Source organism: Miscanthus floridulus, chromosome 17 (genome assembly GCF_019320115.1).
Source record: "Miscanthus floridulus cultivar M001 chromosome 17, ASM1932011v1, whole genome shotgun sequence".
NCBI classification, from domain to species: domain Eukaryota; kingdom Viridiplantae; phylum Streptophyta; class Magnoliopsida; order Poales; family Poaceae; genus Miscanthus; species Miscanthus floridulus.
In genome coordinates, this window is record NC_089596.1 from 83,168,440 (window position 1) to 83,196,296 (window position 27,857).

The following is a 27,857-nucleotide window of genomic DNA, read 5'->3' on the forward strand; positions in this document are numbered from 1 at the left end:
AAAATGGTCACCAGATTGTAGGAACCAAGCACTTGAGAAGTAGGAACAAACAAGAATATGACGAATGAACAAAGACATACCGAGAAGTATGGACACTTGTGGAAGACATGCTCGGTGTTCTTGCCGGTCATCGAGGTGAATCGATTGGCAAGCACCCTACAGTTGGGGCAAAACACCCACCTGGTGAGCCGCCTCTCATAACTACTGCTTGAAGCTTCAGACATGGTGAGTGTTGAGAGAAGTGAGTGGTGAAGAAATGAGGAGTGCACTGCCTAGGGGAGCCAGGGTTATTTTAGCGCCAAAGCCAAGAAGATTGGCGCCAAAACCCACCTGAATAGCACCAAGAGGCTAGGTCCTGGGAGTGGCATAGAAGAAACACACAAGTTTTCAGTCATCCTCTTACTCCCCAGTGGCATTCAAGTCTTTTTCCACCCCCGTTACCCACCGTTAGTAGCTATAATGGACGGAATGGCTTGGACGAAAAAAGTTTCCAAACCCATGGATGGCAGTGATAGATCCAACTTTGTAGGGACATTGACGATTAGACCATATTTTTTAATGGCACTGACGTAAAATGCCCTATATAGATATAGGTGTCCACACCCACAACCAAAGGGCAGCATTATTTCTATGGCTCAGATGGTTTTGTTTTTCCTTTTCGATAACATTTTGTTAAAACACAGTACAGATGAACGAACATGCACGGTAAGGATGAAGATGCTCGTACACACGACGCACAGCACAGTCACCTCATGAATGCGCATGCATGTTGATAGAGTGCATCGCCCAGCACTGAAACGAATGGCGTGCGTCTGTTTCACCGCAAGGAAACGCAGCCACGACGCTCGTTGTGAGAACACGTGACAGCGGCAGTAAAATTTCTTAAGGCTCTTGGCCGTAGACGGTAGATCCAAACGCGACCTGTGGCACGTTGCACACGCAAGTTGAGGATCAGCAGTTCAGCACAGGCAATGCAAAGCAGGAGACGGTGGTCGATCGTAGCTGGAACTCCCGTGTTGCTTCTGTTTACCGTCACTTACCGAGACGTGGTTCCTCGGATATGACCTGCTCCAGGAGTGTCGCGTGAAACCCGCAGGTGCAGATGGACGTATGGCGGGTCCAAATTCCGCGCTTGCTTTGCTTGGGCCGGCTCCGAATCCCGATGACCAACCGCCGTTTTCTCAAGTGGGCAGCGACTAGCGTGCCAATGCCATGGCCCATGGGGCCAGCAGCACCCGCCGCCGCCTGGCACGCAAGCGCGTGGTGACTCTGAGCAACTTGCGAGATGGCAAGGCCTCATTGGCACCGTAGCACTTTTGGTTTGTATTTAACAATTATTGTCCAATCATGGCCTAACTAGGCTCAAAAGATTCGTCTCGTAATTTACAATTAAACTGTGTAATTAGTTATTTTTTTATCTATATTTAATACTCCATACATGTGTCCAAAGATTTGATGTGACGGAGAGAGAGTGAAAAAACTTACAATCTAAACCAGGCACAAGTGTTGTTCGCCCAAATCTGTGAAAACGAAAAAAACCAGAGAACTGTCAATGGTGGAATGGCGTGCCGTTCTGATGCCTAATTTGGCTTCGCGTGCGTGATTGTGATTTGTGAAGCGGCCAGGTGTACAGCTGCACTGCTGGTTCCGCATGCCTGGTGTACTGGTGTCGTATGCGGTACGCTCCTCAGGCCCTGCCGTCTGCCGAAACCTTCACCGCTACGGAATCGCTTGGTAGGTCCTTCATCCCCAAGTTCCCGGCGGCGTAGACTTGCGGGCGGGAGACTCGTAGCAAGTCAACGTGAGGATGCGCTGCCTGGCCGCTGGTGGAACGGAATCATCTCGTGATTGACTGGTGATTGCTACTGCTAGTATCTCCGGAGGAACGCTTCCTCCTTTTCCACACAGGGCGGCCTGCCGGGCGGCCACCGTTGCACGTGGAGGATGCACGCAGCGGCTCAGGCGAGGCAGCGACGGCCGACGGCTGGTACTGGTAGCGACGCCGGCGCCGGGGCGGAGTAAGCTAGGAACACCGGGGCGGCGCAGGGGCTCGACTCGACGGAGCCTTATAGGATCTCGTCAAGTTACCATCGTCACCGCCATTCAGTTTGGTACTTCGTCACCAACTCACCATTCACCAAGCTGTATGCAACCTTTGGAACTTGCCGGGGAAGGGTGAGGCCTGAGCCAGAAATTCCAAATCACAAACAGTATTTCACACAAGAAGCTCAATTTATTTGACATGATAGCAAAGCAGAGTTACAATTACAAACATGACAAGAGTGGTAACACAAAGAGGAAGGACCAGACCATAATACTCGCTGATCCCTCCTGAACCTTACACAATCAAACACTCAGCAAACTACACAGACTTGCATAATACTACACTAATCAAACAACAGAGACTTAGGACAAAACAGCAACCGCAGGAGGTTCTTTCTTAAAAACCGCAGTAAACTCCTGATAGCAGACACTGAAACCGAAGCCAACCCAAACCAAACCAAACCAAAGAGCAGGGCGAGGACAAGAAGCACAAACCAGCAAGACCATGGATGGACCGGTGCGTGCTCTAATATGGCAACCGATCCATCCGAGACGAACAGACACCCACAAATACGGAGAGAATCACAAGAGCTTCGTAGTAATTTTTGGCCCTCTGCCAGCCCTCTCTGCTGCGTGCACTAAAATGAGCACGTGATAGCAGCAGAGGAGCGAGCGCATCGGGCGGACGGAAGGGAGAACGCGGAGAGCCATCCATGGCGGCCCGGCGTCGTCATCGGTTGTTTCACTTGTCGCCGGCGTCATCGGAGGCCGGGAGACCCTCCTCGCCGTCGCCGCGGTTGTTGTTCTTGACGAGGCCCGCAGGCCATGGCGGACACCGCAGCGAGGACGTCCTTGAGGATCTTCCCCTTGATCTGGCCCCTCCGCGGCGGCGGCAGGCCCGCGCCCGCCCTGATGCTGCTGCCGCCGGTGGCACCGCCTCTGCCCGCCACTGCGGGCATGGCCAGCGCCGGAACCTGGATGGTCTCGGTGGCCATCAGCGACGAAACCCCGATAGCTTGGACTGGTTGGTGGGCGAGACGAGAGGGGAGAGAGCCTTGGATTTGATTGCACAGGAGTCGGCACTCGCGGTGCCTAAAATAGGCGGCCGAGCTGCGGAGCTGGCGTCGCGTTCGCGAGCAGAGCAGAGCAAGGAGAAAAGCGCAAAGGCGGCAGCTTGTGGGGGCCCAAAGTGCGCGTGAGAGGGCCCGCCACCAGGGAACGGACGAACCCCACGAGTAGTTGCGGTGACTTGGAGGGAAACACGTGTGACTGACAAGTAGGGACAGTCATCTTCTAGGCCCACGTGGCCCCAGCACAGCACCCCGATATTCAACGTGGTCGGTCCGTGGGCCCCGCGTCTTTTGATGTGGCTAGTGTTGATACTGCTAGTAGCAAGCACGCGCTGGTGCTGGTGCCACTGATGCGGCTAATGCTGCGGTTAGCACAAATCAGCAGAAGGAAAAGGAGATGCTTCTAAAAAGCGCCGGATCTCAGTTCCAGTATAAATTTATTAAGCCGCGACGTTTTTTTATCGTTGGTTTCAGAGTGATGGATGCTCCTATTTTTGGCTGTGGCTTTGACCGGTCTCGGTCAAAGTTTTATGTGAGTTTTATTTGTATTAAATAGGTTGTTATATAGATATTTTAATGACATGACAGTGTATTTAAAAAGAGAGAAGAAATGTGTTTCATCTAGATGAAACTCTCTCGACATGATTACCAACTTTCTATGAGTCTTGGAATTAAATGCCTATGAAATCATGGAATGAAACTCTCCATTAAAAATGGGTGTTTTAATCCGAGTTTTATTTCATTTCAAATGACACGACAGTTTTAGAAACAACGTAATAAAACTTTCCATTGAGACTGATGTAAATAAACATCCCGCTATAGTATATTTAATGATCTATCAAATGGTACTAATTATGTATTATAAATATTAAATTTTTTTATATATAACTCGTCAAAGCTAAGCCACAACGACTTTTATTTTGGGAGGAGTAGGAGCCTTGGCAATGAGTGTCCAATCATAGTCTAATTAGGCTTAAAAGATTCGTCTCGTGAATTTCGTCTAAACTGTGTAATTAGTTTTATTTTTTATTTATATTTAATGCTTCATGCATGCGTCCAAACATTCGATGTGACGGAGAATCTTGAAAAATTTTGCAAAATTTTGGTACCCTAATGCACATCAGCCCTACGGTCGCAATCCTGGTCTGTTCTGCCGGCAGCTCTCCGTAACGGTGGCGTACTAGCGTAGTAGACACCATCCGTGACCTGTCTGCCTTCCTCCTTGATTAAGGATACACTGTATTGGTACGAACCTTTTTCCTTCTTGATGGGCCAGGAATCATCCATCTCTGGGTCTCATTGCCGCAAGCATCAGGTACGGCGTTGCTCGCGTGATCTCACCGGGAGGACGTCATCACACTAGCCGAGCCAAGCACTACCGGACGCCGCAGCCACTTCAGGTATCCGGCACGCAACCGCGGAAGCCGTTTGCTTGGCTTTGACCCGGTTCGCTGACTCGTGCCAATTTCTCCGATCCGGCATTCCGGCGTGCGCCTATCGCATCCCGCCGAGCGACTAGTCGACTACCGAGGGCGGCGGTCTCTGCTTTCCTTAGTGCAGGGATATGCGCGTGCGGCGTGCGCTTGCCGTTCGTGCTGCTGCCTGCGTCTCCCGATCCTGCGATAGAGTTGAGGAAGGGCTTAGCATACTTTGGCTTGAATTTATGAATTCAAAAGAAGTTTGGAGCTTGTTTGGATTACAGATTTTCACAGAAATTTTAAAGAAATTCAAATCCTATATTTTTCTTACATCATAAGTTGTTTGAAATGAAGGAATAAAGTTTTCTTTTTTTCTAGGGAAATGCTTGCTTTCCTTTTCGAAAGGGAGGAAATAAAAACATTCACTTCAGGGCCTTTATGGAACAGATTTGCTATCTGTCAACCGGTTGTTCTGACTCCCTTCGGCTACCGAATTCTGGGCGGTTGGATATGGCACGTGTCGCGTGCCGCAACGTCCAATCTCGCGCTCTCTGGCTGGTGATCGCTCCCTGGTTCTCTATGACTCTATCATGTGGGGTCCGCGCACCCGAAGTTGGAGCGTTAATTACCCCCTTTCCTCATTTCTCATTTCGTCTCGTCTTCCTCCTGGCAACTCTTGGCGACTTGCCGTTCCCGGTCGTGACGGCCGGCGATTTCTAGGGTTTAGCGAGCTAAGTTGTTTCTGCTCCCTTGTGATAGTTTCCATCGTTGCTAGGGTTCGTTCTCGTGCTAGTCAGTCGTTGACGGTCGTTAATGTCAATTATAAACCGTTAACATAATCCGCTTATACACTTAACTTCATCACCAAACTTAGGTCTAGGGGTTTAAACTGACAAATTCCACACGTTTGGTTGAATTTGTGTTTTCAGTAAGGTTTATCCAGAAAACCATCAAGGGGTACTTAATTGTCAGATTACATCATGTTTATTCGCGACGAAAACTACTTGGGAAGGATTTAGAACATACCAGAAGGCAACCCACCGAAGTAGACCTCGAAAGGCTGACATGTGGGGCCGGCCAGCCCCACCTGCAGGCCGACCGTCTTGTGGGCCCTGCTGGTCAGTCTCCGCTTCGACGTCGGTTCTTCTACCACCATTGAGGATCAATCTACGCCGTTGCTCAACGTCGGTTCAAATAGAGGGGCAAGATAGAGCCATGCTATGCATTTATGGGCTCAATTCAGAATTTGGCTCATAAAGGCCCCATGTGTATTTTAATGAGATATGGTGTAAGTTTAGTACCAATGAGGCTAAGAGGGGGAGGGTGCCAGGTGCCCCTCATAAATAGCAGCCCCTACCCCTCCTCCCTGGAGCCATCCTGAAACTCTAATTCGTATCCCCATATCAGGATTAGGGCATCGCATTCAAGAGAGATTAGTCCTCTATAGGATCTAGTCTTGTACCTAGAAAATAGTGAGTTAGAGAGTGAAGGAAGAGTTTAGGGGAAGTACCGGCCTGTCGGTGCTACCTCTACGGCTTGTACTTTGGCGGATCTAGGTTTCTCCAAGTCTACATCTGAGATACTTCTGGTAATTGATTTCTGTTTAAAGTAAGTTTTGTGCTATCTTGTTCACAGGTTCACAGTTCTTTTGAGTGATCTGGTCTTTGTTAGATCTCTGGATTAGAGTAGTAATCATTAGCATAAGTGTGGTGCTTAGGCTATCGGCTACCTGTGTTTGCTCCCTGCTTCTTAGTTGTGTGGTAGCAGTGGGAGGTGACAGCTCCGTCTATCCTTTGTAGTCCACGCCGAATTGAGCAGATTCTTAAATTAGTAGGACCATAGTCGCGTCAGTAGAGTTATCTGCTAGCGGTGCTTTACCGTCTAAGCGGCGTCCTGAAGTGAACACTAGAATCATAAGCCTTGCTTTGCATAGGGTCATAACCATAGGAATCCTCTCTACTCATACCTTATACCTTAATTGCTATCTCCCTAGACAAACTAGAGTTTAGACAACACACACGTTTCCCTGTGGATACGATACTTGATAATACTCCAAGTGAAAACTACTTCGATACCCGTGCGCTTGTGGATTTTATCTCTGTGTGCCACAACAGGTGTTAACAAGTTTTTTGGCGCCGTTGCCAGGGAAACGATTACTGTGATTTCGTCGAACCAGGTTTGTCCTTGTATTTTTTATTTTATTTCTAAGCATGGATAATATCACGCCTATCAATCAATTCGCTGCTTCTACGGGCGCACAACTAGAGCCACCGAAATCTTTGAAACCTATCCTTACACCTGGCTATGAGTTGCATCCGAGTTAAATAAATTTGGTCCAGGAACAATCATTCTCAGGAGAAGGCGATAAAAACCCATATACCCACCTACAAGAGTTTGAGCAAACTTGTGCATGCTTGCATGTCGCAGGCATGCCACATGAAACCTTAAAGTAGAAACTATTTCCGTTCTCTTTGACGAGAAGAGCTAAACACTGTTATACGCGAACCGTAGGGAGTGTACAAGGAGATTAGGAAGCCTTATTGTCGGGGACCAATACTAGGATACCCGAAGAGCAGGAGCTAATGACCATCAACGTTGATTCATCCACGCGATCAAGAGCGCGACTACACCCCTTGCCGGGTCCCATCTTGTTTGGCCACCGAGGCCATGGGCCATGCCTCGTCTGACCCCCGAGGGTTGGCTCTACCTCGATAGGCGCTATGGCCACGGGCCCCGTCTCACTCGACCCCTGAGGGTTGGCTCTGCCTCGGCTGACTCTCGAGGGCTGGCTCTGCCTCGTTCGACGTCTGAGGGCTAGCTTTGCCTCACTCGATGCCTGAGGGCTGGCTCCGCCTCGCCCGACCCCCAAGGGCTGGCTCTGCCTCGACTGACATTTGAGGGATGGCTCCACCTCGCCCGATGTCTGAGGGTTGGCTCCACCTCGCCCAACGTCTGAGGGCTGGGTCCTCCTCGCCTGACCCCTGAGGGCAGGCTCTGCCTCACCCGACGTCTGAGGGCTACCTTCGCCTCACCCAACGTCTAAGGGTTGGGTCCGCCTTGCCCGACCTCCGAGGGCTGGCTCTGCCTCGCCCGACGTCTAAGGGCTGGCTTCGCCTCGCCCGACTTCTAAGGGTTGGCTTCGCCTCACCCGATGTCTGAGGGCTGGCTCCTTTATAACAACACGCGCTGATAAGGCAGGGTACTCAAGTCAACCGCAAAATCGAGGACCGTACCCTGCACGCCTGTAGGAAAGTACCACAAAACTGAGGACCTTCTAGGCATGTCAGAGCCCAAACAGTGTTGTAGGCATCGACATTTGCCTTATAGTGTTGTGAGCACCGTTATTTGCCCTTGGGCACGGATCCTTACGGAAGCTCATGACAACCACTACGGTCCAGAAGGAAACTCGCATCACCCATAGTAACGGACGTACGATCACTGTTCTGCCTACTCCCTATATGGCCACTAATAAGTACCCTGGTCCGCTGCGCTACCCGCCGGGGCGGGATGGGACGTGACAACCCGCTAACAATGCTAGGACATGGCATCATCAGCAGACAGACGTCCAGCATGGCCCTGTTAGGGTCAGCAGACATGCGCCCGATGTGGGGCTTTCCCTATCACCGCCTACCATGTCAGTGGGGCCTGCACAAAGGAAAAGGAAGACCCGACGTCCTTGAAGGACTTCCTTTGCCTCTTGTTTTCCTCTTTTCTCCCATCTGTAACCCATGCTCTCCCTTGGCCTATAAAAGGGAAAGTAGGGCACCCCACTAAGCGGATCGATTCATCACATCACGCATCACGCCGCATCACAGCAGAACCAGTAACCTCGAACACATAGCTAAGCAGCGACTAAGCTCTCAGCACCCATTCGACCTTTCCATCAGAGACTTGGGACATGTCCCTCTCTCGCCCGTTTGTAACCCCTACTATGAACTTTTCAGTGCTAATAACACGAGCAACAACCACTAACTAGGCGTAGGAACATTCTGCTCGAATCAGTATAAAACTTGTGTCTTTTTAGCACACCATCTGGTCCAGACGCGCAATAACACAAATTCACGCATTGGTGTTTACTCAAAACACCGATAGTTGGCGCGCTAGGTAGGGGACTTTGCGTGTCCCGACATTAACATCAGGCCACAGATGGCTAGTCACGACATCAGCTAGGTCTCGGGCGCACATGTGCGCTTCGGGGGCCGGGACTTCATCGTCACGACAGAGGGAGAGCTAGTATGGGTGCCCGTTGTCATTCAACCCTTCCACTCCACCGGCCTTAACACGATCACCGAGATGCTCGAGGAGCTGCGGCTACATGCGTTGGAGGCCCACGCCCCCAGAAGCGGCCAGCTCCTCGACTTTGACTATGGAAGGTTAGTGCGTTAGCTCGACGTCTTCCTGGGACCCCAACCGTCCTAGGAGAACCTGCGCCACCTCACCTTCTCATTCGCCAACATCATGGCATAGCTTACCGGGAGAGAGCCGTTCTTCCCGGAATACCTCATCAGGAGCGCCCCGACAGTGCTCCCGTTCGGTCTCTGCAACACCGCAAAGACCGTTGGCCACCTTGAGGCGCAGCGCATGGTTCCGTCCCTCGCGAACAACGAGTTCATGGGGGTGACAAAACACATCATGGAGTCTTTTCACAACCTCCTCGCAGAGGAGCTGGAGTCGCCCTCTAGCTCTGACTCTAGTAGGGGGAGCCATCACCCCTCTCATGAATGCTTCATGATAGGTACCCCCGAGGGACACATCGAAAGCATCCACGAGGAGGAGGCTACCCTGACGAACGACCTCGATGATAAGGTCGAGGGGGAGACAGTGGCCCCACCTCGCATGAAGGTGGAGCAGCTGAGAGCCCGACACCGAGAGATCGAGGAAGCATGACTCTAGCTCGAGCAAGAATGCACGGAGCTCGATCGGGAGATCGAGCACCGTGGAGACGGTGGGCGCGCATGCGCCATGGCCCATGATGTTATCTGGAGGATCATCGCCGATGAAGAAGCCCTCCCTCGCTTCGCCTGGGCAAGCCAAAACATCACTGCTATGGTGGCCTTGCTCTGTGGTCAACCAGAGGACACGATGGCCGAGGATCGTCGGGCCCACCACAAGATTTGCATGGTGCTTGAGCGTGCGGTGGCATAGCAGGCAGAGAGCTCATTGTCTCGGCAACGTGAGCTCAACACTAGCTAGCGCAAGCCCTCAGAGCGCCCCGGCAGGGACACATCGGTCCACCAGGAGCCACAAGGAGGTAGGCAGCGCACCACGGTCCCAGTGCATCAGCGTCTCAGCCGCAACCGTGACATCCACAACATCCTCGATGCCCACAGGCGTACTTATGATGACTCAAGAGAGGGAGCTAGCCACGACTATCACCCTCATCGTGGCGAATGCTACCATAGTGGTAAGGACCGAAGCCCGAGCCCCGACCTATCGAAGCCTCAGGCCTTCGGCCGACACATCCTCAACACTGCCTTCCCGCCAAGGTATCGACCACCAACCAACATCCCAAAGTACTCTAGGGCAACGAACCTAGACAATGGCTCAAGGATTATCAGCTTGCCTACCAAGTCGGTGGTGTGGATAATGACGATTTCATTATCCGCAACCTTGGCCAATTCGGCATGAACATGGTTGGAACATCTTCTGTCCAACAGAATCCAAAGTTGGATGGACCTAAAAGAGATCTTCGTGGAAAACTTCTAGGGCACATATAAGCGCCCTAGGAACCCATGGGACCTCAAGAATCATCGACAGAAGGCCAGAGAAACCCTCTGAGGGTACATCTAGCGCTTCTCCCAACAATGCAACGAGCTACCAAACATCGCTGACGTCGATGTTATAGGAGCTTTCCTATCTAGGACAACCTGCAAGTCCTTAGTTCACAAGCTGGGATACAAGGGCCCGTGAACCACCAAGGAACTCCTTGACATCGCTACCATCCATGCCTTGGGTGAAGAAGTGATCGGAGCGATCTTCGACCGCCTCAAGGGCAAGGCGAGGCAGGACGAGACGAGAACACTGACGAAGGCGCCTCCAATCGTCTCGCCAAGAAGAAGAAAAAGAAATGGCACGAGGACTTGCTCATGGCCGCCACTTACCGCAGGGGTGGTCAGAAGCCCGCGAAGGGCACTCCAAACCACTCTAAAAAACAACTCGAGGGGCCATGCCCAAACCATGCCTCTCCCGTCAAGCATCTATACAGGACTACAGCCTCATGAAGCGGTTCTTATCCGAAGGCTCCAAGAAAGGGGAGCATGGGAAGGACCCCAACCCTACCACAGATGACAACGAGGGTAAGGACGGTGGCTTTCCAATGCTGGATGGCTACCTCATGATCTTTGGAGGATCAGCGGCCTATGACTCCAAGCGCCGCTAGAAGGTCGCGTGCCATGAGGTCTATACGACCAAACTAGCCACACCTACCTTCCTTCGGTGGTTAGAGTCTGCTACAACCTTTGATCGGACCAACCACCTAGAGAGCGTCCTACAGCCAGGGAGATACCCGCTCATGGTCGACTTGATCGTCAGCACGAAGAGGCTCACCAAGGTACTGATGGATGGAGGCAGCGGCCTCAACATCATGTATGCCGAGATGCTCGATGCTATGGGCATCGACCGAACACGCATCTGGCCAACTAGAGTGCCTTTCCATGGCATCGTGCCTAGAAAGTAAGCCATGTCGCTTGGGCAGATCGATCTGCCCATCACCTTCGGGGGCCTGTCTAACTACAAGACAAAGACCCTCACCTTTGAAGTGGTGGGGTTCCATGGAACTTACCACGCCATCCTGGGATGACCATTCTATGCGAAGTTCATGGCCATTCCCAACTACACCTACCTCAAGCCTAAGATGCCAGGCCCAGGTGGTGTCATCACCATCAGCACCTCCTTCCAGCATGCCTATGAGTGCGAGGTCGAGTGCTGCGATCACGCCGCGACAATCATCTCCTCCGAAGAGCTCGCGGCCATCAGGAAAGAGGTCACCAAAGAAGCGCCCGACCCCAAGAAGTTGACCAGGTCTTTCGAGCCAGTGGAGGGCTCTAAAGAGGTCCTCATAGATCTTGGTAGCCCCGAGGGCAAGGTGGTGCGCATTGGCACCACACCTTCCCCCAAGTAGGAAAGCGCGCTCGTCGACTTCCTCCGCACCAACAAGGACATCTTTGCATGGAAACCCTTGGACATGCTAGGCATTCTGAGGGAAGTCGTTGAGCATGCCTTGAAGATCCACCTAGACTCCAAGCCAGTGAAATAGCGCATGCGTCACTTCAATGAGGGGAAACGCATGACCATCGGTGAGGAGATCGCAAAGCTTTTGGTAGCCAGATTTATCAAGGAAGTGTACCACCTAGAGTGGTTGGCCAATCCTATTCTTATACGAAAGAAAAGTGGGAAATGGAGGATGTGTGTTGACTACATGGGTCTCAACAAGGTGTGCCCAAAGGATCCATTTCCTTTGCCATGCATAGACCAAATAGTCGACTCTACCTCAGGGTGCGAAACCCTCTGCTTCCTTGATGCGTACTCTGGGTACCATCAAATTGCGATGAAAGAGTCCTACTAGCTCGTGACATCTTTCATCACCCCTTCGGATCGTTCTGCTACATCACAATGTCGTTCAGTCTGAAGAACGCTGGGGCTACGTACCAGCATTGTATGCTCAAGTCTTTTGGGGACCTCATCGGGCAAACCATTGAGGCCTATGTTGATGACATCATGGTCAAGTCCAAACAGACTGACCACCTCATAGCCAATCTTGAGCAGACCTTTGCAAAACTCTAAGCAAACGACATCAAACTCAATCCTGAGAAGTGCATTTTCGGGGCCCCGAGGGGCATGCTGCTTGGTTTCATCGTCTCTGAGCATGGCATCGAAGCCAACCTAGAGAAGATCTCAGCCATTACAAGGATGGGCCCAATTCAGAATATGAAGGGGGTACAACGAGTTATAGGGTGGCTCACCGCACTCAGCCGCTTCATCTCACGTCTCGGTGAATGAGGTCTCCCCCTTTATTGACTTCTAAAGAAGGTCGACCGCTTTAAATGGTCGTCTAAGGCCTAGGAGGCACTTAACATGCTCAAGCAGCTTCTGACGAAGGCTCTGATCCTAGTTCCTCCTACCGATGGAGAACCCCTTCTGCTCTATGTCATGGCCACCACGCAGGTGGTCAGCGCCACCCTAGTAGTGGAGCGAGAGGAAGAGGGGCACCCTCTCAAAGTATAGCACCCTGTGTACTTCATTAGCGAGGTCCTATCTGACTATAAGACCCACTATCCCCAAATCCAGAAGCTCCTGTATGTTGTCCTCATCACCAAGAGGAAGCTGCGCCACTACTTTGAGTCACATCCGGTGACAGTGGTGACGTCCTTCCCCCTCGGTGAGGTCGTCCAAAACCAAGATACCACGGGAAGAATCGTGAAGTGGGCACTTGAGTTGATGGGTCAGGGCATTACGTATGCCTCCCGAATGGCCATCAAATCCTAGGTATTGGCTGATTTCGTGGTAGAGTGGACCGAGGTCCAAATGCCACCAGCGGTCGTCGACCAAGAGTACTGGACAATATACTTCGACGGATCGCTAATGAAGAAGGGTGTCGGCGCAGGGCTAGTCTTCGTGTCACCCCTTGGGGTACGCATGAGGTACATGGTTCACCTCCATTTTCCCTCCTCCAACAATGTGGCCAAATATGAAGCACTCATCAACGGCCTGCGCATCACCATCGAGTTGGGCATCCGATGCCTCGATGTTCGGGGGGACTCCTAGCTAGTCGTCGACCAAGTCATGAAGGAATTAAGCTACCACGACGCCAAGATGGCAGCATACTACCGAGAAGTCTGCTAGCTGGAGGACAAGTTCAACGGCCTCTAGCTCAACCACATTCCAAGGCACCTCAACGAGGCAGCCGACACACTAGCAAAGGAGGCATCCGACCATGAGCTGGTGCTAATGGGTGTCTTTGCCAGCGACCAACACAAGCCCTCAGTTTGCCATGAGGGGTCAGAACAAGACAGTGATGGTCCACCCATTCTAGGCTCAAGGGCTGACCAACCGTCGGCTCCATCCGGCCCCAAAGTCATAGAGCTTGAAGAGGACCCAACGACAGAGCTTGACCCTCTGATCAACTAGAGGATGCCCTACCTCGACTACCTCCTCTGTGATACGTTGCCAATGGACAAGGTAGAGGCCCGACAGCTACCACGTCGGGCCAAGTCCTTTGTTCTTGTGGGGAGCGAACTCTACAAGCGAAGTCACATCGGAATCCTGGAGTGCTGCATCCCTATCGAACGGGAGAAACATTTGCTGAGCGATATCCATGGTGGGGTCTGTGGTCACCATGCCACGCCCAGAACGCTGGTCGGGAATGCGTTCCGACAGGGCTTCTACTGGCCTACCGCGGTAGCCTACGCTGAGCAAATCATACGTACCTGTGAAGGGTGCCAGTACTACGCTCGATAAACTCACCTACTGGCCCAAGCACTCTAGATGATCCCCATCACCTAGCCATTTGTGGTCTGGGGCTAATTTGGTTGGACCTCTCAAAAAAGTGCTCGGGGGCTACACCCACTTGCTTGTCACTGTAGACAAGTTTACAAAGTGGATAGAAGCTCGGCCGATCTCCGCGATCAAATTTGAGCAGGCTATGCTATTCTTCCTCGACATCATCCACCGCTTTGGAGTCCCAAACTCCATCATCATGGACAATGGAACACTGTTCACTGAGAAGAAGTTCCTCTGATTTTGCGATGAATATCACATCCGCGTCGACTGGGCCTCCATTACACACCCTCGAATAAACGGGCTGGTAGAACGCGCAAATGGCATGGTCCTATAGGGCTTCAAGCCTAGGATCTTTAACTGGTTGAACAAGTTTGGCGCAAGATGGGTCACCATGCTTCCCATTGTGCTCTAGAGTCTGAGAACAACCCCCAGCTAGGCCACCAGCTGCATGCCATTCTTCATGGTCTACGGTTCCAAAGCCATCCTCACAACCAACCTCGACTATGGAGCCCCAAGGGTCAGGGCGTACGATGAACAAGGAGCCATGGCATCCCTCGAGAATGCCATGGACTAGCTAGATGAAGCATGCAACGTTGCCCTCCTCCGCTCAGCCAAGTACCAGCAGGCGTTACGATGATACCACAGTCGTCGAGTGCGGGGTCGGGCCTTCATTGTCGAAGACCTGGTTCTTCACCTTGTCCAGAGCAACATGGACCGTCACAAGCTCTCCCCGCCATGGGAGGGACCGTACGTCATCGCGGAGGTGCTTCGGCCAGGTGCCTACAAGCTGAAGACCATCGACGGCGAGGTCTTTGCCAATGCCTAGAACATCGAGCAGCTACATCGCTTTTACCCTTAATAAACGCACACTTTCTCTTATCAGTTTTATTATTGAACTCCCTGATCTTTTGGGACATCTGACCCCAGCAATGGTAAAGGGTTAGTCCTCACTCGGGGGCTGATATGAGCATATTTATCCAGCAAGCATTCTTTGTGCCTGCCCCCCCTTTTTATGTTAAGACCTAAGAGCTAGGTTTACTGGAACAAGCTTTGAGTATAACTGGTTGGACTATGGGAGACCTATGCCCCAACAGCTACGGTGTCTTTGTTCACTAGTGTGATCAGAATTGGCTCACTCGCACTTCGAGCTTTTACAACCTTAACGACGGAAAGGGTCGAAGTACGCTAACCTTTTTATACAAAAAGGTAAGAAGAGCTAAAAAGATGTTTACTATAACGAAATTTGAAAGTCCATCCATTTGTTACCAGTTTCTTCGCCTGGCTTATCTACCTAACTAAATTCTTGCGTGGGATGTTCTCATCCTTTATCTCCGCAGAAAAATCTTGTCTTAGCAGGTAGCACAAGTCGCCTCGATGGCTTGGCCACCGCTAAGAAATGGGTAGGAAGTAGACAGGATCATGCTCATATCCAGTGGAGGCTTCCTGGACCCATCACTCTTACCATTAAGGTAGAATTGATGCCCAGCTCGATTGAACGGCTCAAAGCCGCTGCCGAGAGGCAAGCACCTTTACTTTGCGCATTAATTTCGCTACTGCGCTTTCGACCCTAGCAACGGTAAGGGGTTGGACTTTGCTCGGGGGTTGGCGAGAGTGTCTACCCAGTAGACATTCTCTATGACTAACCCTCCTTACATTAAAAATTGGAGGCAGGGTGTGTAGACACAAACTCTGAGTAAACCTAGTTGGACCGCTAGGACCCTACGCCTCGGTGGCTACGGTGTTTTCACTCGCCAGCATGATCAGAGTCTTTGTCTCTACACCCCAAGCTCTAGCCTCCACCTTCTTTGGAAGGGTTTGGAGGGGCCAACCTATGGAATCTCCATCAAGCAGAGGCCATTAGGTCACCCAAAGTTGATTGAACAGCTTAGGCTGCTGCCGAGAGATAGATAGGGAGTAGTGGGATACACCATGTAGGTTCCGCTGGCTCTGTCACAAACATCGGATCCAGACCCCACACGGACATATCCGGTAAGAGCTCTCCAAACCCGTCTCTAGAGCTGAATAGGTAACTTTATTGACCCCGCTTTTTCTTTTCCATTATATGATCATCCATTCATCCATTTTCATGCATTCATTCATTCATTCATTCATACATTCATCCCGTACACCCAAGCATTGCATATGCAATTGCTGCATCACAATGCTTCGCGTTGCGTCATGAAGCGGTAGTCATCTCATTTGATATGAGTGGCGACCAACTGAGGTTCGAAGGCCGGACCGTGAAGGGCTCGATGCCGCCTCGCATAAAACAAAGCCAGGGGAGAAAAACCAAGATGAGCCCCAGTGGCCTTGCCGACCCCACTCAAAAGCGGATAGGGACATCTCGATCTTTCTCGTTTGATTCTAACCTCGAGCCAAGCCCATAGAATCTCCATCGAGGAGAGGCCAATGGGCCACCTGAGCCTATCGAACGGCTCAGGCATCTACCAGGAGGCGGGTTAAGAAGTAGTGGAATGCCACATGAGGGCTCTGCCAACCCCGTCAGTGGATGACAGACCCGGATTCCAGTCGAACATGCCCATTAGCGAGCTCACTGAGCGCGATACTCGAGCCATTGAGGCAAGTGCCGTTAGCTCAGCCCCTCTAGTTGCAAAAATTGAGGATGGGGTGATGCATGAAACTCGGCCGACCCCTACTGAACCCCACGTGGCTCGAGGGCTCGGGCCCGCCCAACCATAAATCAGGAGACCAAGGTTTGAAGGCCAGCCCATGGAGGGCCCGAGGTCACCTTGCATCGAACAAGAGCTAGGGGAGAAAACATAGATGAGCCCCTACAACCTCATCTTGACCTTCTCATTTGATCCTAACCTCTAGCCGAGCCCATAGAATCCCCATTGAGGGGTAACCTATTGGAAGGTGGGTTAAGGAGCAGCGGAATGCCACATGAGGGCTTTACTAGCCCCATCACGAATGACGAAACCGGATTCCGCTCGAACATGCCCATTAATGAGCTCACCGAGCGCGTCACTCAAGCCATTGAGGCAAGTGACGATTAACTCAACCCCTTCGATTGCGGAAAGCGCGAACGAGGCGACAATCACAAAAATAAGCCGACCCTCGACCAAACCCTTGCTATGTGCGGGGCTCAAGGAAAGTTGGAATCATAAGGGGACCAAACGCATGGTCATAGAACAATAGCTCAGATACTAGGTAGGGGGTCGCATGAATGCAAGAGATGCTTTCTCCTACTAATATTGCTATGCTCTCCTCGATCTTCAGTGACATCTGACCCAACAACGGCAAGGGGCCGGATCTCACTCGGGGGCTGATAAAGGTATAAATACATCTTTTCTGAAACAGTCGCTGTGTCAGACCTCTTCCTCATGTTAGGCCTAGTGGCAAGGTTTGTGGAAATGAACAACTAAGCATCCCTTGTCGGACTGCAAAAAGCATATGCCTTGGCGGCTATGGTGTCTTTGCTCACCAGCATGATCAAAGTTTCGCTCTTACACCTTGGGCCCTATGATCTTAATGAATAGAAGGGTCGGAATACGTGAGCCCCTTTTTCACATACAAAAAGGGAGGAAAACAAGTTCAATCAAACAAAATGAAATGACGAAATTGTTTTTACGATATATAAGGGTCGACACTTGTCCTTTGATTACAATAAATGATCATCCGATCTATTCGACTAACTACCCCCTATGGGGGAGAACTATGTCTTCAATTCTATTCGCCAGGTCCTACGAGAGAGGAGCCACCACCATCTCTATCTTGTCCAGCTCATGGGCTTCGTAGCCAGGAGCGAAGCTAAGGCTCATCGTCTCCAGGTCAATGCTATCTGCGTAATGAGAGCGGGCAACTACAAAGGCTTGGTTGATCCTGGCGTGAAGGGCGTTCCTTTCAAGTTGGCGCACCCGCGTCGTCATCTTGATGGCACGGACCACGAGCGAATTGGTCCCTTTTGACTGCACCACCTCTAGGTCATCGAAGACCACTCCGAGGGCAGTGCTTAGGATACCAAGCTCATCGCTCTTCGCCTAAAGGTTCCTCCATGCCTCGGCAAGCTCCATGGCTAGCCCTGCATAGACGCCCATGGCTTCCAGCCTCTGGGTTGTATCGGTTCTGAGCTCAGCCTAGAGGGAGCCAATCCTCTGCTGTGCCTCATCGCGCTCTCGGATGGCCTAGTCGTGCTCCTCGTAGGCCATACCACGCTCCGAGTGGAGCCTCCCCACGGTTTGGAGCAGCTCATCTCGCTCCTTGCATAGTTGGGCGACTGCCTTGACATCTAAACTCACCCTCCACTCTAGGGCTGTGAGTTTGTCCTCGGCTACTAGCTTCAGCTCCTGCTCCTTCTCAGCCTCAGCCAGAAGGTTAAGGATCTGCTAGCAGGTCTCAGCGTCCCTCTAAAGTAGCTCATCCTACTCCCTCCTGACTCTGGCGGCCTCCTCCTCATCTTGCCGCACCCTCACTGATAGGGCCTCGAACGCCCTCTCTGTCTCCTCCTCATGCCGACGAGCCTCGGCCTCCCATAGTCGGAGACTGTCCGCCTCCTCGACCAGGGGAGTTAGCTTGGCCACCCTCTGTTTGGTGGCAACAAGCTAGGCGGCCACATCCCCGTGCAGCCATACCTCTTCAATGAGGCGGTCCTAGTTCTCCTTCTGCTCGTGAAGGAACTGAGATTTCTCTCGACTACGAGCGATAAGGGACTGAAAAAAGATAAATGTCAGAACAAAAATACGTGAGGAAAGAAGAAGGCTAGAGGCAAGGTCAAGTGAATACCTGGCCAGTGGGTATGACGACTTCATGCAGGGCGCCCCTAGCATGGTCCAAGGCTTTTAGCACGGCCGCAATCCCCTCATCGAGACTCTCCCGCTCCATGCTCTTAGTGGCATCATCGAGGGTGAAGAGTGTCGACTCGGGTCCCGCAGATTGGTCCATCGGAGCAGGGGCTCATCCCGCGTGGGTGAGTGGCTGTCCCCCGAGGTCAGGGCTAGGGACGATTCCCCGTAGGTCCTCTCCATGACCGCCACAACATCCGGGGACCCCTCTGTAACACCCCTGGTGTTACGAGCTCGTTTAGCACCGTGATTTAGGCCTAAGTCAAATTTTGAAAACAGGTTTCTCAGAAAATTTAAGTTAAACATACTTGATGTGATAAGCGAATCCAGTGACCCAATTTTGTGGACTCGAATAAACGTCCAAGTTCAATTACGCAGTGCGTAGAAATATTTAGGAATGTCGCACGACGATTCCAGCGAACGGTTTGTTCTGTTGGATTAAGCATAAAAATCAAACTGTTATAAATAAAATCCAATTCGTAGAATAATATATGTATATATATATATCTATATACTCACGGGTGTACTTTTGATAAGCATGAATGGATAAGAGAGAGCGCAGCAACTTCGTTTATATTTCTTGTCGTACCGCGTACTCATTGCATGGAAATTTTATCATCACGTCTCTCATCGTGGCTCTGCATTGCTCTATACCACAGCGTGTCCGTTTGCCTGCGCCCCTGTCCTTCTATCACTCGCTTGTGTCGTGTCCGATATTTTTATGTAGCGCCTGTCGCACCGATCATTCAAGCAGCAGGATTCTTTTTCCTTGCTCTCTCGCGCGCCTGCTTTTCAACGCCTCTTGTCTTTCTCTGTCTCACTGCCAGTTCCGTCGTGTTAGCCCTGTAGTGTCATGAATGCATCTACTGCCGTGTACGCGGGTTTGTTGCCATCACCCACATATCTGTGCCGGGTCATCTCAGAGTTGCTGCTGCCATCTCTGTGTGTCTGCCATGTTCGGCCGAACCTCATGACGCTGTCCACTTTATTTTCTATTTCTACTACCGTGTCCGTTAGTCAATCCTCATTTCCTTCACCTCCGACGGCTTGCTCTAGACAGCAACCACTGCCTCACCTCCCGTCCCCACGCGCGCTGCTCTGCCACCCGGCCAGCGCCGTTGCATGCCGCCGCCGCCATCCATGTGCAACCCCGGCCCACGCTGGTCTACTGCTCCGGCGTTCCTCTCCAGCGTAGCTCCGCCTACCAGGCCACAGCGCATCGCCGGTCCACCCGCGCCAAGCTCGGTCACCGCCTCTACGTCTGCACCTAGCGCCGCCGATTTTCCTCGCGTTGCTCCACCTCTAGCGTCAGAGCTCCCTGCTGCCCTATCGCCGAGCAGCCGCACAGCCTCCTCACCGCCGGCGTGTTCTTGCCGCGGAGCCGCCCGGTCCCGATGCGTCGGCACGCGTGGCCGAGGCACCATGCTCTAGCTCTGGCCAAGCCGCATCCTCCTATGAGTGCGCCCGGCATCGGGCGAGCCTTGTGGCCGCCTCCTCACCGCCGTCGATGAGTGCGCGATTGGATTTCGCCACCGGCCGGTGACTCTGTTCCGCCCGCTGCTTTTGGGGGAAAGAAGGAGAATGTGAGAAAACATGATTTAGGTGGAAGCCGGGGGGTAGATGAACTTGTCAGTGGGTGTGCGAAATAGTAGATGGACCTTGCCGTAATTTAAGATAGTGCAGGGACCGCTTCACAAAAATTTCCGTCGTCACTGATGCCTGGGCCGCGCACATGCCTTTTTGGCCATGCCGCACTGGGCCGCTCGCGCCTGTCCCCATGATGGGCCGCGCGCGCCCTCGTCTGGGCCGCTCGGGCCATTACCGTGCGTTTCGCCATGGCTGGGCCGCTGCCCACGGCCAGCTCGCAGCCCCGCTTGGGCCGCTGGCCACGCGTTGTGCGCCTCCGGGCCGGCCTGGTGACGCTCGCTTGGGCCGGACCTGGCAGCCGGGCCGAAAGAGGTGTCGCCGGCCTTTTTGAATTGTAGGGAAATTTATAATTTAGCTTATAAAGTAAACTTGAAAAATCAATCTAAAATTGTGAAGATATCCAAAAATGGTGAAACCAGTCTTGTTAGGCTCCTAAAAGTATGATCTACCTGCTGGTATAATTTGTTCATATAGTTGGATAATATTCTTAGGAGCTATATAATTAATCTAAGATATTTAATATTGCGAAATATAAACTTGTAGGAACTTCCATGATGAAATTGGTAATATTATTGAATCTAAAATTTGTACAGTAGGCTCCTAGCATAATTAGGTACTCACTAAAATTTTTGTAGCTCAATAATAATTAGTTTGCCAAATAGATAATGATATCCGATTGCGAATAAAAGATTAAATTGATAGAATAGAATAAAGAAACACCTTGGTGTATGTAACTAAAATTATTGTTGGGAAATAACGTCTTATGCGACAACATGGATATGTAGCCTAAGTACGGTCGTCGTTAGAACTAGCTCGTTCACTTGAGATATGTAGAGCGTATTTATACGAGTCACGATTGTAGTCAGTTGATCATACCCTTGCAATTCATTACATTGCATATCATGATAGGGACGTCGATGGATCATGGAGTCATCGGGAGTTGCTGGAGAAATGGTGCTTTTGGAGATCATGTCGCCATGATGGAAAGCTAACTTCGGATTATATTTTACCCAGGCAAGCCCCGATGCATAACCCCTACTTTCTGCAGTTTAAATTATAATTGTGCATTAAGTTTTAAGGAATTGAATGAAACCCACCTGCATATATATCTTTATCCTATGAGTCTTACTAGTATGACATGATCGTGTAGAATGCTATGCTATAGGACGCCGGTAGAAGTCGAGTGATTGCTTGTCGCTCGTGAGATATAGGAAATATATTACTGGATTATTATTATCACTTGGAAAATATAAATGGTGGAAAGGAAATTGGTGACCAGGCAGGGATATGGTTTGGGTATTGGAGAGGGTAAGAGGTTGTGTCGCCGTGGACGCGGGGCATAGCTTGGTTACACTGCTTTCCCTGTCTGGTCGGTTAAGGACCGATCGTTGCATAAGACTCTAGGCAGGTCACAGACTTATTATCCTGAGCATATACTTGTGTATGGGCGCTTGGAAGACTTGTTGCTCTCTTATCATGGATCCGGCTCTTTCCAGACCGACTGTCAGGGTTTGTTTTTGGTGGAGGAGGTCCTTGCACCGCACTGAGTCCGGGACTCAGGGGCGGGGGCTTGGAGTCCCAGTTTGGATGGGGACCTGGACACCCAGGACAGGAGAGTGATGGGTTGGTCCTGCTTGTGCCTAAGGTACAAGCGGGGCGTGTGTTTTTGGGGTACCCAGCTGGGGGCATTGATTTGCGAATCACTGGGAGATTCGGTACGGCTTGTCTACGGTTTAGCATCGTAGTAAGAACTGAAAGATAGAAGATGGAAAAGGGAAATCTGATTGCTTACCACCTGCTTGAAAGTAGCACAGGTGCTTACATAGAATGGTTAGTTAATGAACCAATATGGCTATAAATAAAAAGTCGAATATAAGGACGTACGCCTAGTAATGCTTCCTGCAAATGCAATGACCCACAAGCCAGATAGCCTTGCATATCCTTGAAGTCTTTTCTTTCCTCCTGTTGGGTTAGTCTTGCTGAGTACAATTGAGTACTCAGGGTTTTATTCCCCCTGTTGCAGGTGACAGGTGGATGCTAGAGCTGACTCTTGTGTGTGGATACCTCCTGGTGGGCTCAGCGAGGATTCCTTTATGCTGCGATCGTAGTTATTATTTATAACTCTCACCAAATGCTTTTATAAATGAAAGTTTCATAATCTGTTGTCGTAGTTTATTTATCAATACTTCATCATGTCATGATTAGATATTCATTTCCGCTGTAATTCTGATCACATGCTTATATTCTGCTGTTCAATTAAATTGTTTATAACTCTGATAATATAATTATATTTTGCTGTTATAGTAAATAAATATTATACTATGATGTTGTACTAAAAGTGATGTAAGAAATGGTTAAGAATGCTGTAAGATTTATTCTCTCATTTGTGATCCTGATGGCAAAAATGTGGATTTTCGGGTTCTCCCCTGGGGTGTGCCCAACAAAACCGAGTAATTTAGTGTTCTCACTCGAGTGCTTAGTGTCTAATGGAAGACAAGCACTCCTGTGAGGCATTTGATTAGGCGGTTCTGCCACACCCTCGGTCGCGTCCCCCTCCATCCGGCCCACATCGGGTGCCGTCACTTGGGCCACCGATGGCGTGGATCACACAGCTTCCTTAGGCACCACAATGGTTGCATCCGACTGTGCCTAGCCTATCACAATCGCTGCCACCTCTACCTACATCGGTGGGGCCTCGACCGGTGATGTTGTGCCCATCGCGGTCGGCGCCACAAGTGCGGTCGGCAAGTCCGTCCGCCCCATCGTCGGCAGTGGAATCACCTCCATCGCCGGCTCCTCAGTGACCTTCGAGGGTGCTCCTTCAGCCCCAGCACCCGCTTGTACCACCGAGGCCACAGATGCCACCGTGGGTGGTGCATGATCGGCCGATGAAGCAGTTGCGCCGGTGTTGCTCCCGCCCAAAATGGGTGTGACGTCAGCCCATGGTTGCTGCCTTACTTGAAGGGCGATGCTCTTTTTTGGCACTAGTGCCAAAAGATTGCACCACCTCAAGACACTACGAGAAAGAAAGGAGTGAGTCACGGTGAAAACAGAGAAAGATAGGGGAATTAATGACTTACATCAGCGTTGTTGGGCGGCGGATATGTTTGGGGGGCGATCCCATAGACCCTTGCTCTGCCTCATTAGAGCGGGGCTGTTTTGAGCCCGCCCACTGCTCCTAGGCAGAGGGGCTCGCTTCCCTTGCATCCGAGGTCGCGACGGCGGAGCCACCCTCCTCCACTGGCACCTTGGGTGCATCGGTAGATCCGCCCACCCGTGCTGGCTCTTGGGGTAGGCCGACGGTCTGGCCCGTCTCCGCTAGCCTCATGGACATGCCTTTGCCTCCATGAAACGGGAAGGGTCTTGACCAATGCAAGGATGAGCGGGTACCTGTCAGCATATCCTCACTCTCCAAGTCATCACGCTTGGTGTCATCGACTACCTCATCGTCATCTTCCTCGTCATCATCATCACTATTAGTGTCCTCCCCTCGCTCCTGCGCCAGCAGTTTCCGCTGCCTCTTCTTTGTCTCATCCTCCTTTGCCTTCCTCTGCCGCTCGGCCTTGGTGTGGTTCACCGCCCTCATGGACGGATCCCTCATCAATGGAGCCAAGTGATCCCAGAGGATAAGGTCCCTTGGCTGGTCCCCCAATCTTAATGTCAATATCAAGGGTCGGGAGTTCAATTAAAGAGAAGGCATGAGGAAGGGAAAACTTACAAGGACGATGTATCTTGATTCTGGCCACATTAGGGGATGCCCTGGCACCAGGTACACAAAATCAAGGGGGGCGCCCGCGCTGTCCCGAGAAGGCTCCATCGCCTCCTTGATGCGCTGCGTGACTTCGGAGGGGGAGAGCGCCGTCTTGTTGAATGATGCCCCAGGCGCCATCGTGTATAGGGGAAGCGCGCACCTCATCAATGGCACCACCCTCCTCGTGTGGTAGGCAGCGATGATGCCCAACCCCTTTAGGCCCCTCTCCTTTAGGATTTGAATGGCAGTGAGCTGGTCCTAGATCATCTTCTTGTCCTTCTCTGAGACACCCCACTTCCTCCATGAGTCTGGGACCTCTTCGACTAGGCGCCTGGTGAACTCTGGTAGGGGGCAACTGTGTCATTCTTGAGATAGAACCAATATGAATGCCACCCCATGTTGGAGGTTGACAAATTGATTGGTGGGTATTCGCCAACCGGTTGTTCTAGAGTTGGATGCTGGCGCATCCCATCGGCGTGTTCAGCTCCTGCTTCTTCTCCCGCTTCTTCTGAAGGGTGATGGTGAAGAAGTACCACCACAGATCAAAGTGGGGACTGATCCCTAGGAATCCCTCACATAGGGCGATGAACGCCACCATGTGCTGGATTCCATTGGGATTGAGGTGTTGCAACTCGATTTGGTAGTGGTGTAGCAACCCCCAAAGAAATTTGTGAGCAGGGGTAGCAAACCCCTGCTCATGGAAGTGCATGAATGAGTTGACATAGCCATCGGGCGGTGACAACACGTCCTCCTCGTTGGGTAGCCACCACTCCTTAGTGGTGGTCCAGGCATAGAGAAGACCATGGTGGACAAGGCCCTCCATGTGCTGGAGGGTGATATCAGAGTGGCACCACTGCTCCATTGGAAGACGGGGGTGGGTGGATGCGAACTCAACGGCGGTTGAGACATGGATGCGGGGAGCTTAGGCGATTAGCGGTGGAGGTTGCAGATGTGAAGGAAAGGAGGCAAAGTATGAAACACTAGGGGGCGAACCCTTTGGTTTTATAGGGGCGACGGATGCGAGGAAACCAACCGTCCGCCTAGATGTCCATGGCTGCCATGATCCGCCACAACGTCACGCCATGGGATATGCGCACACAATCCCTATCCTTTCCTTCGGGAAACTCACTGGATGTTTCGCCTCCCTGAGCAGACCGGGACTCGTTACAACTAAGAGGAATAAGGATCAAAAAGCGCATCTACGGCCCGTCTAGGCCTAGGAGTTCGATGGTTGGCCCATCAATGGGTCCAACAGCTGCTCCAAGCACCCCTACAACAAGGGATGGAAAGAGATAGGCCCCACAAGTGGCTAGCGCCTAGGCGCACGAGCGCTACAGGCATCTCGGCCCATGATTGAGTCTTAGCCAGGCTTACCCTGACCGGATCCCCGTGAATGGGATACTAGGACCCCAATCAAACTATCCTACTAAACAACCACCAAATCTCAAGACCATACCCGCAAAGGGTCCGACCTCAGTGAAAAGTAATCACCGTCTTTAGGACATGCCGTGGGCAACAATATAGGGCCAGGGCCCTTAGAGTGCCCTCTTTTGGAACAACCTCTGATGGAGTATTCTACTCCTTAGTAGGCTCGGGGGCTACACCCACTGGGTGCGCTCACGTGCACCTGCTGGCAAGTCAGAAAATCCCCTAGGTGATTCTACTCGAATTGTCTGTGGGCTCAGGGGCTACTATCGGGGACCAATACTAGGGTACCCAAAGAGGAGGAGCTAATAACTGTCGACGAAATATGGTCCACACTGGTTTGAAGGGCTCGATAATATCCAGTCCCCAGCATGCGAAGGGCCAAGAGGCTGGTATTGTCTGGATCTTATGTGCTGGTACATGGATTCTCTTTGCGAAGAACTGACAACCCTCACAGTGGTGGACTAGCTTCTCTACATCGGCTACCGCTGACGGCCAATAGAACCCTGCTCAGAAAGCCTTACCGACCAGCGTTCTCGAGGCCATGTGGTTGCCGTAGGAGCCAGAGTGGATTTGGTCCAGGAGATGTTCGCCATCCTCCTGGGTTATACACTTCATCAAGATTTCCCCCTTTGCGTTCTTGCGCCATAACTTGCCATCGACGAGCAGATACTGCTTACAGAGATGCATCAGGTGCTCATTTTCTGTCCGATCAGTGTAACCGCTACCATCTATCAGGTACTTGATGAAAGGTACTCTCTAGTCGGGCTCATGAGTGGTCAGAGGTGGCTTAGTGGTGCTCGACGCCGGAACCGTAGCCACCAATTGCTGGTCTAGAGGCTTGTCGACCGTGGAATCTTCCTCTTTGATGGAAGGCATGAGCAGGACTTTGGCTCGGGATGATCCTAACTTTGACAATGCATCTGCTGCTTGATTTTTGTCCTGGACCACGTGTGTGTACTCGATGCCATAGAACCTGCCTTCCAGCTTTCTTATCGATTTGCAGTATGCATCCATCTTTTCACTGGTCGTGTCCCAGTCCTTGTTGAGTTGGTTGATGACCAGAGCTGAGTCTCCATAGACATAGAGACGTTTAACACCGAGCTCAACCACAATGCACAAACCATGTAGGCATGCTTCATATTCGGCGACATTATTAGATGCTGGGAAATAAATCCTGAGGATGTACCAGAGCTGCTCCTTGGATGGTGACACGAAAAGAACTCCTGCTCCTGCGCCGTCGATGTTGAGAGAGCCATCGAAGTACATCTTCCAATACTCATCGGGCCCCTGAGAGGCAGGCGTGCTTAAGTCTATCCACTCGACGATGAAATCAACAAGTGCCTGAGACTTGATTGTAGTATGGCTTGCAAATTCCAAGGAGAAAGGGCATAGCTCCATTGCCCATTTGACAATGTGCCCATTTGCGTCCTTATTGCGAATGATGTCTCCCAGAGGGTACTCGGTCATGACCACCACACGATATCCGTCGAAGTAATGTCTCAACTTTCGGGATGTTACCAGTATGGCGTAGATTAGTTTCTGAATCTGTGGGTACCTGGTCTTGGATTCATTGAGTACCTCACTAATGAAATAAATTGGTCGCTGTACCTTGTAAGCGTGGCTAGGCTCATCACGCTCGACCACCATGGTAGTGGAGACCACCCGATTAGTTGCCACAATGTAAAGTAGGAGAGTTTCATCTTCTCTGGGAGCAGTGAGGACTGGAGGTGATGTAAGGTATTGTTTTAGCTGTGTGAAGGCAGCGTCTGCTTCCTCCGACCACTCAAACTTCTCGGATGCTTTGAGCAGTTTGAAAAATGGTAGTCCTTTATCTCCTAATCTTGATATGAAACGACTGAGAGCAGCCATGCATCTGGTAAGCTTCTGGACATCCTTCACCTTTTTGGGGGGCTTCATGTCTAAGACAACTTTGACTTTCTCTGGGTTAGGGCGTATGCCGTCGTAACTGACGATGTTGCCAAGCAGTATACCAGAAGGAACACCAAAGATGCACTTCTTTGGGTTTAATTTCCATTGGAATGTATTGAGGGCTGCGAAGGTGCGTTCCAGGTTGTCAACAAGGGTGTGTGCTTCCTTGGTTTTGACAACTACATCATCAACATAAGCCTCGATGAGGTCATCTTTTATCTTGTCTTTGAGGCAGGCTTGTATAACGCATTGGTAGGTAGCCCCGACATTC

General features: G+C 51.3%; 1 protein-coding gene and 1 pseudogene across 1 annotated transcript; one reads left to right on the top strand and one right to left on the bottom strand.

Moving 5' to 3' along the window:
- Positions 1-2,197: 2,197 nt before the first annotated feature.
- Positions 2,198-3,096, bottom strand: LOC136518765 (uncharacterized; annotated as a pseudogene).
- An 8,252-nt stretch (positions 3,097-11,348) lies between these two features.
- LOC136515882 (uncharacterized) lies at positions 11,349-11,651 on the top strand. The gene has a single exon (XM_066509346.1). The coding sequence runs from the start codon at positions 11,349-11,351 to the stop codon at positions 11,649-11,651; it is 303 nt and encodes a 100-aa protein (XP_066365443.1).
- Positions 11,652-27,857: the final 16,206 nt, after the last annotated feature.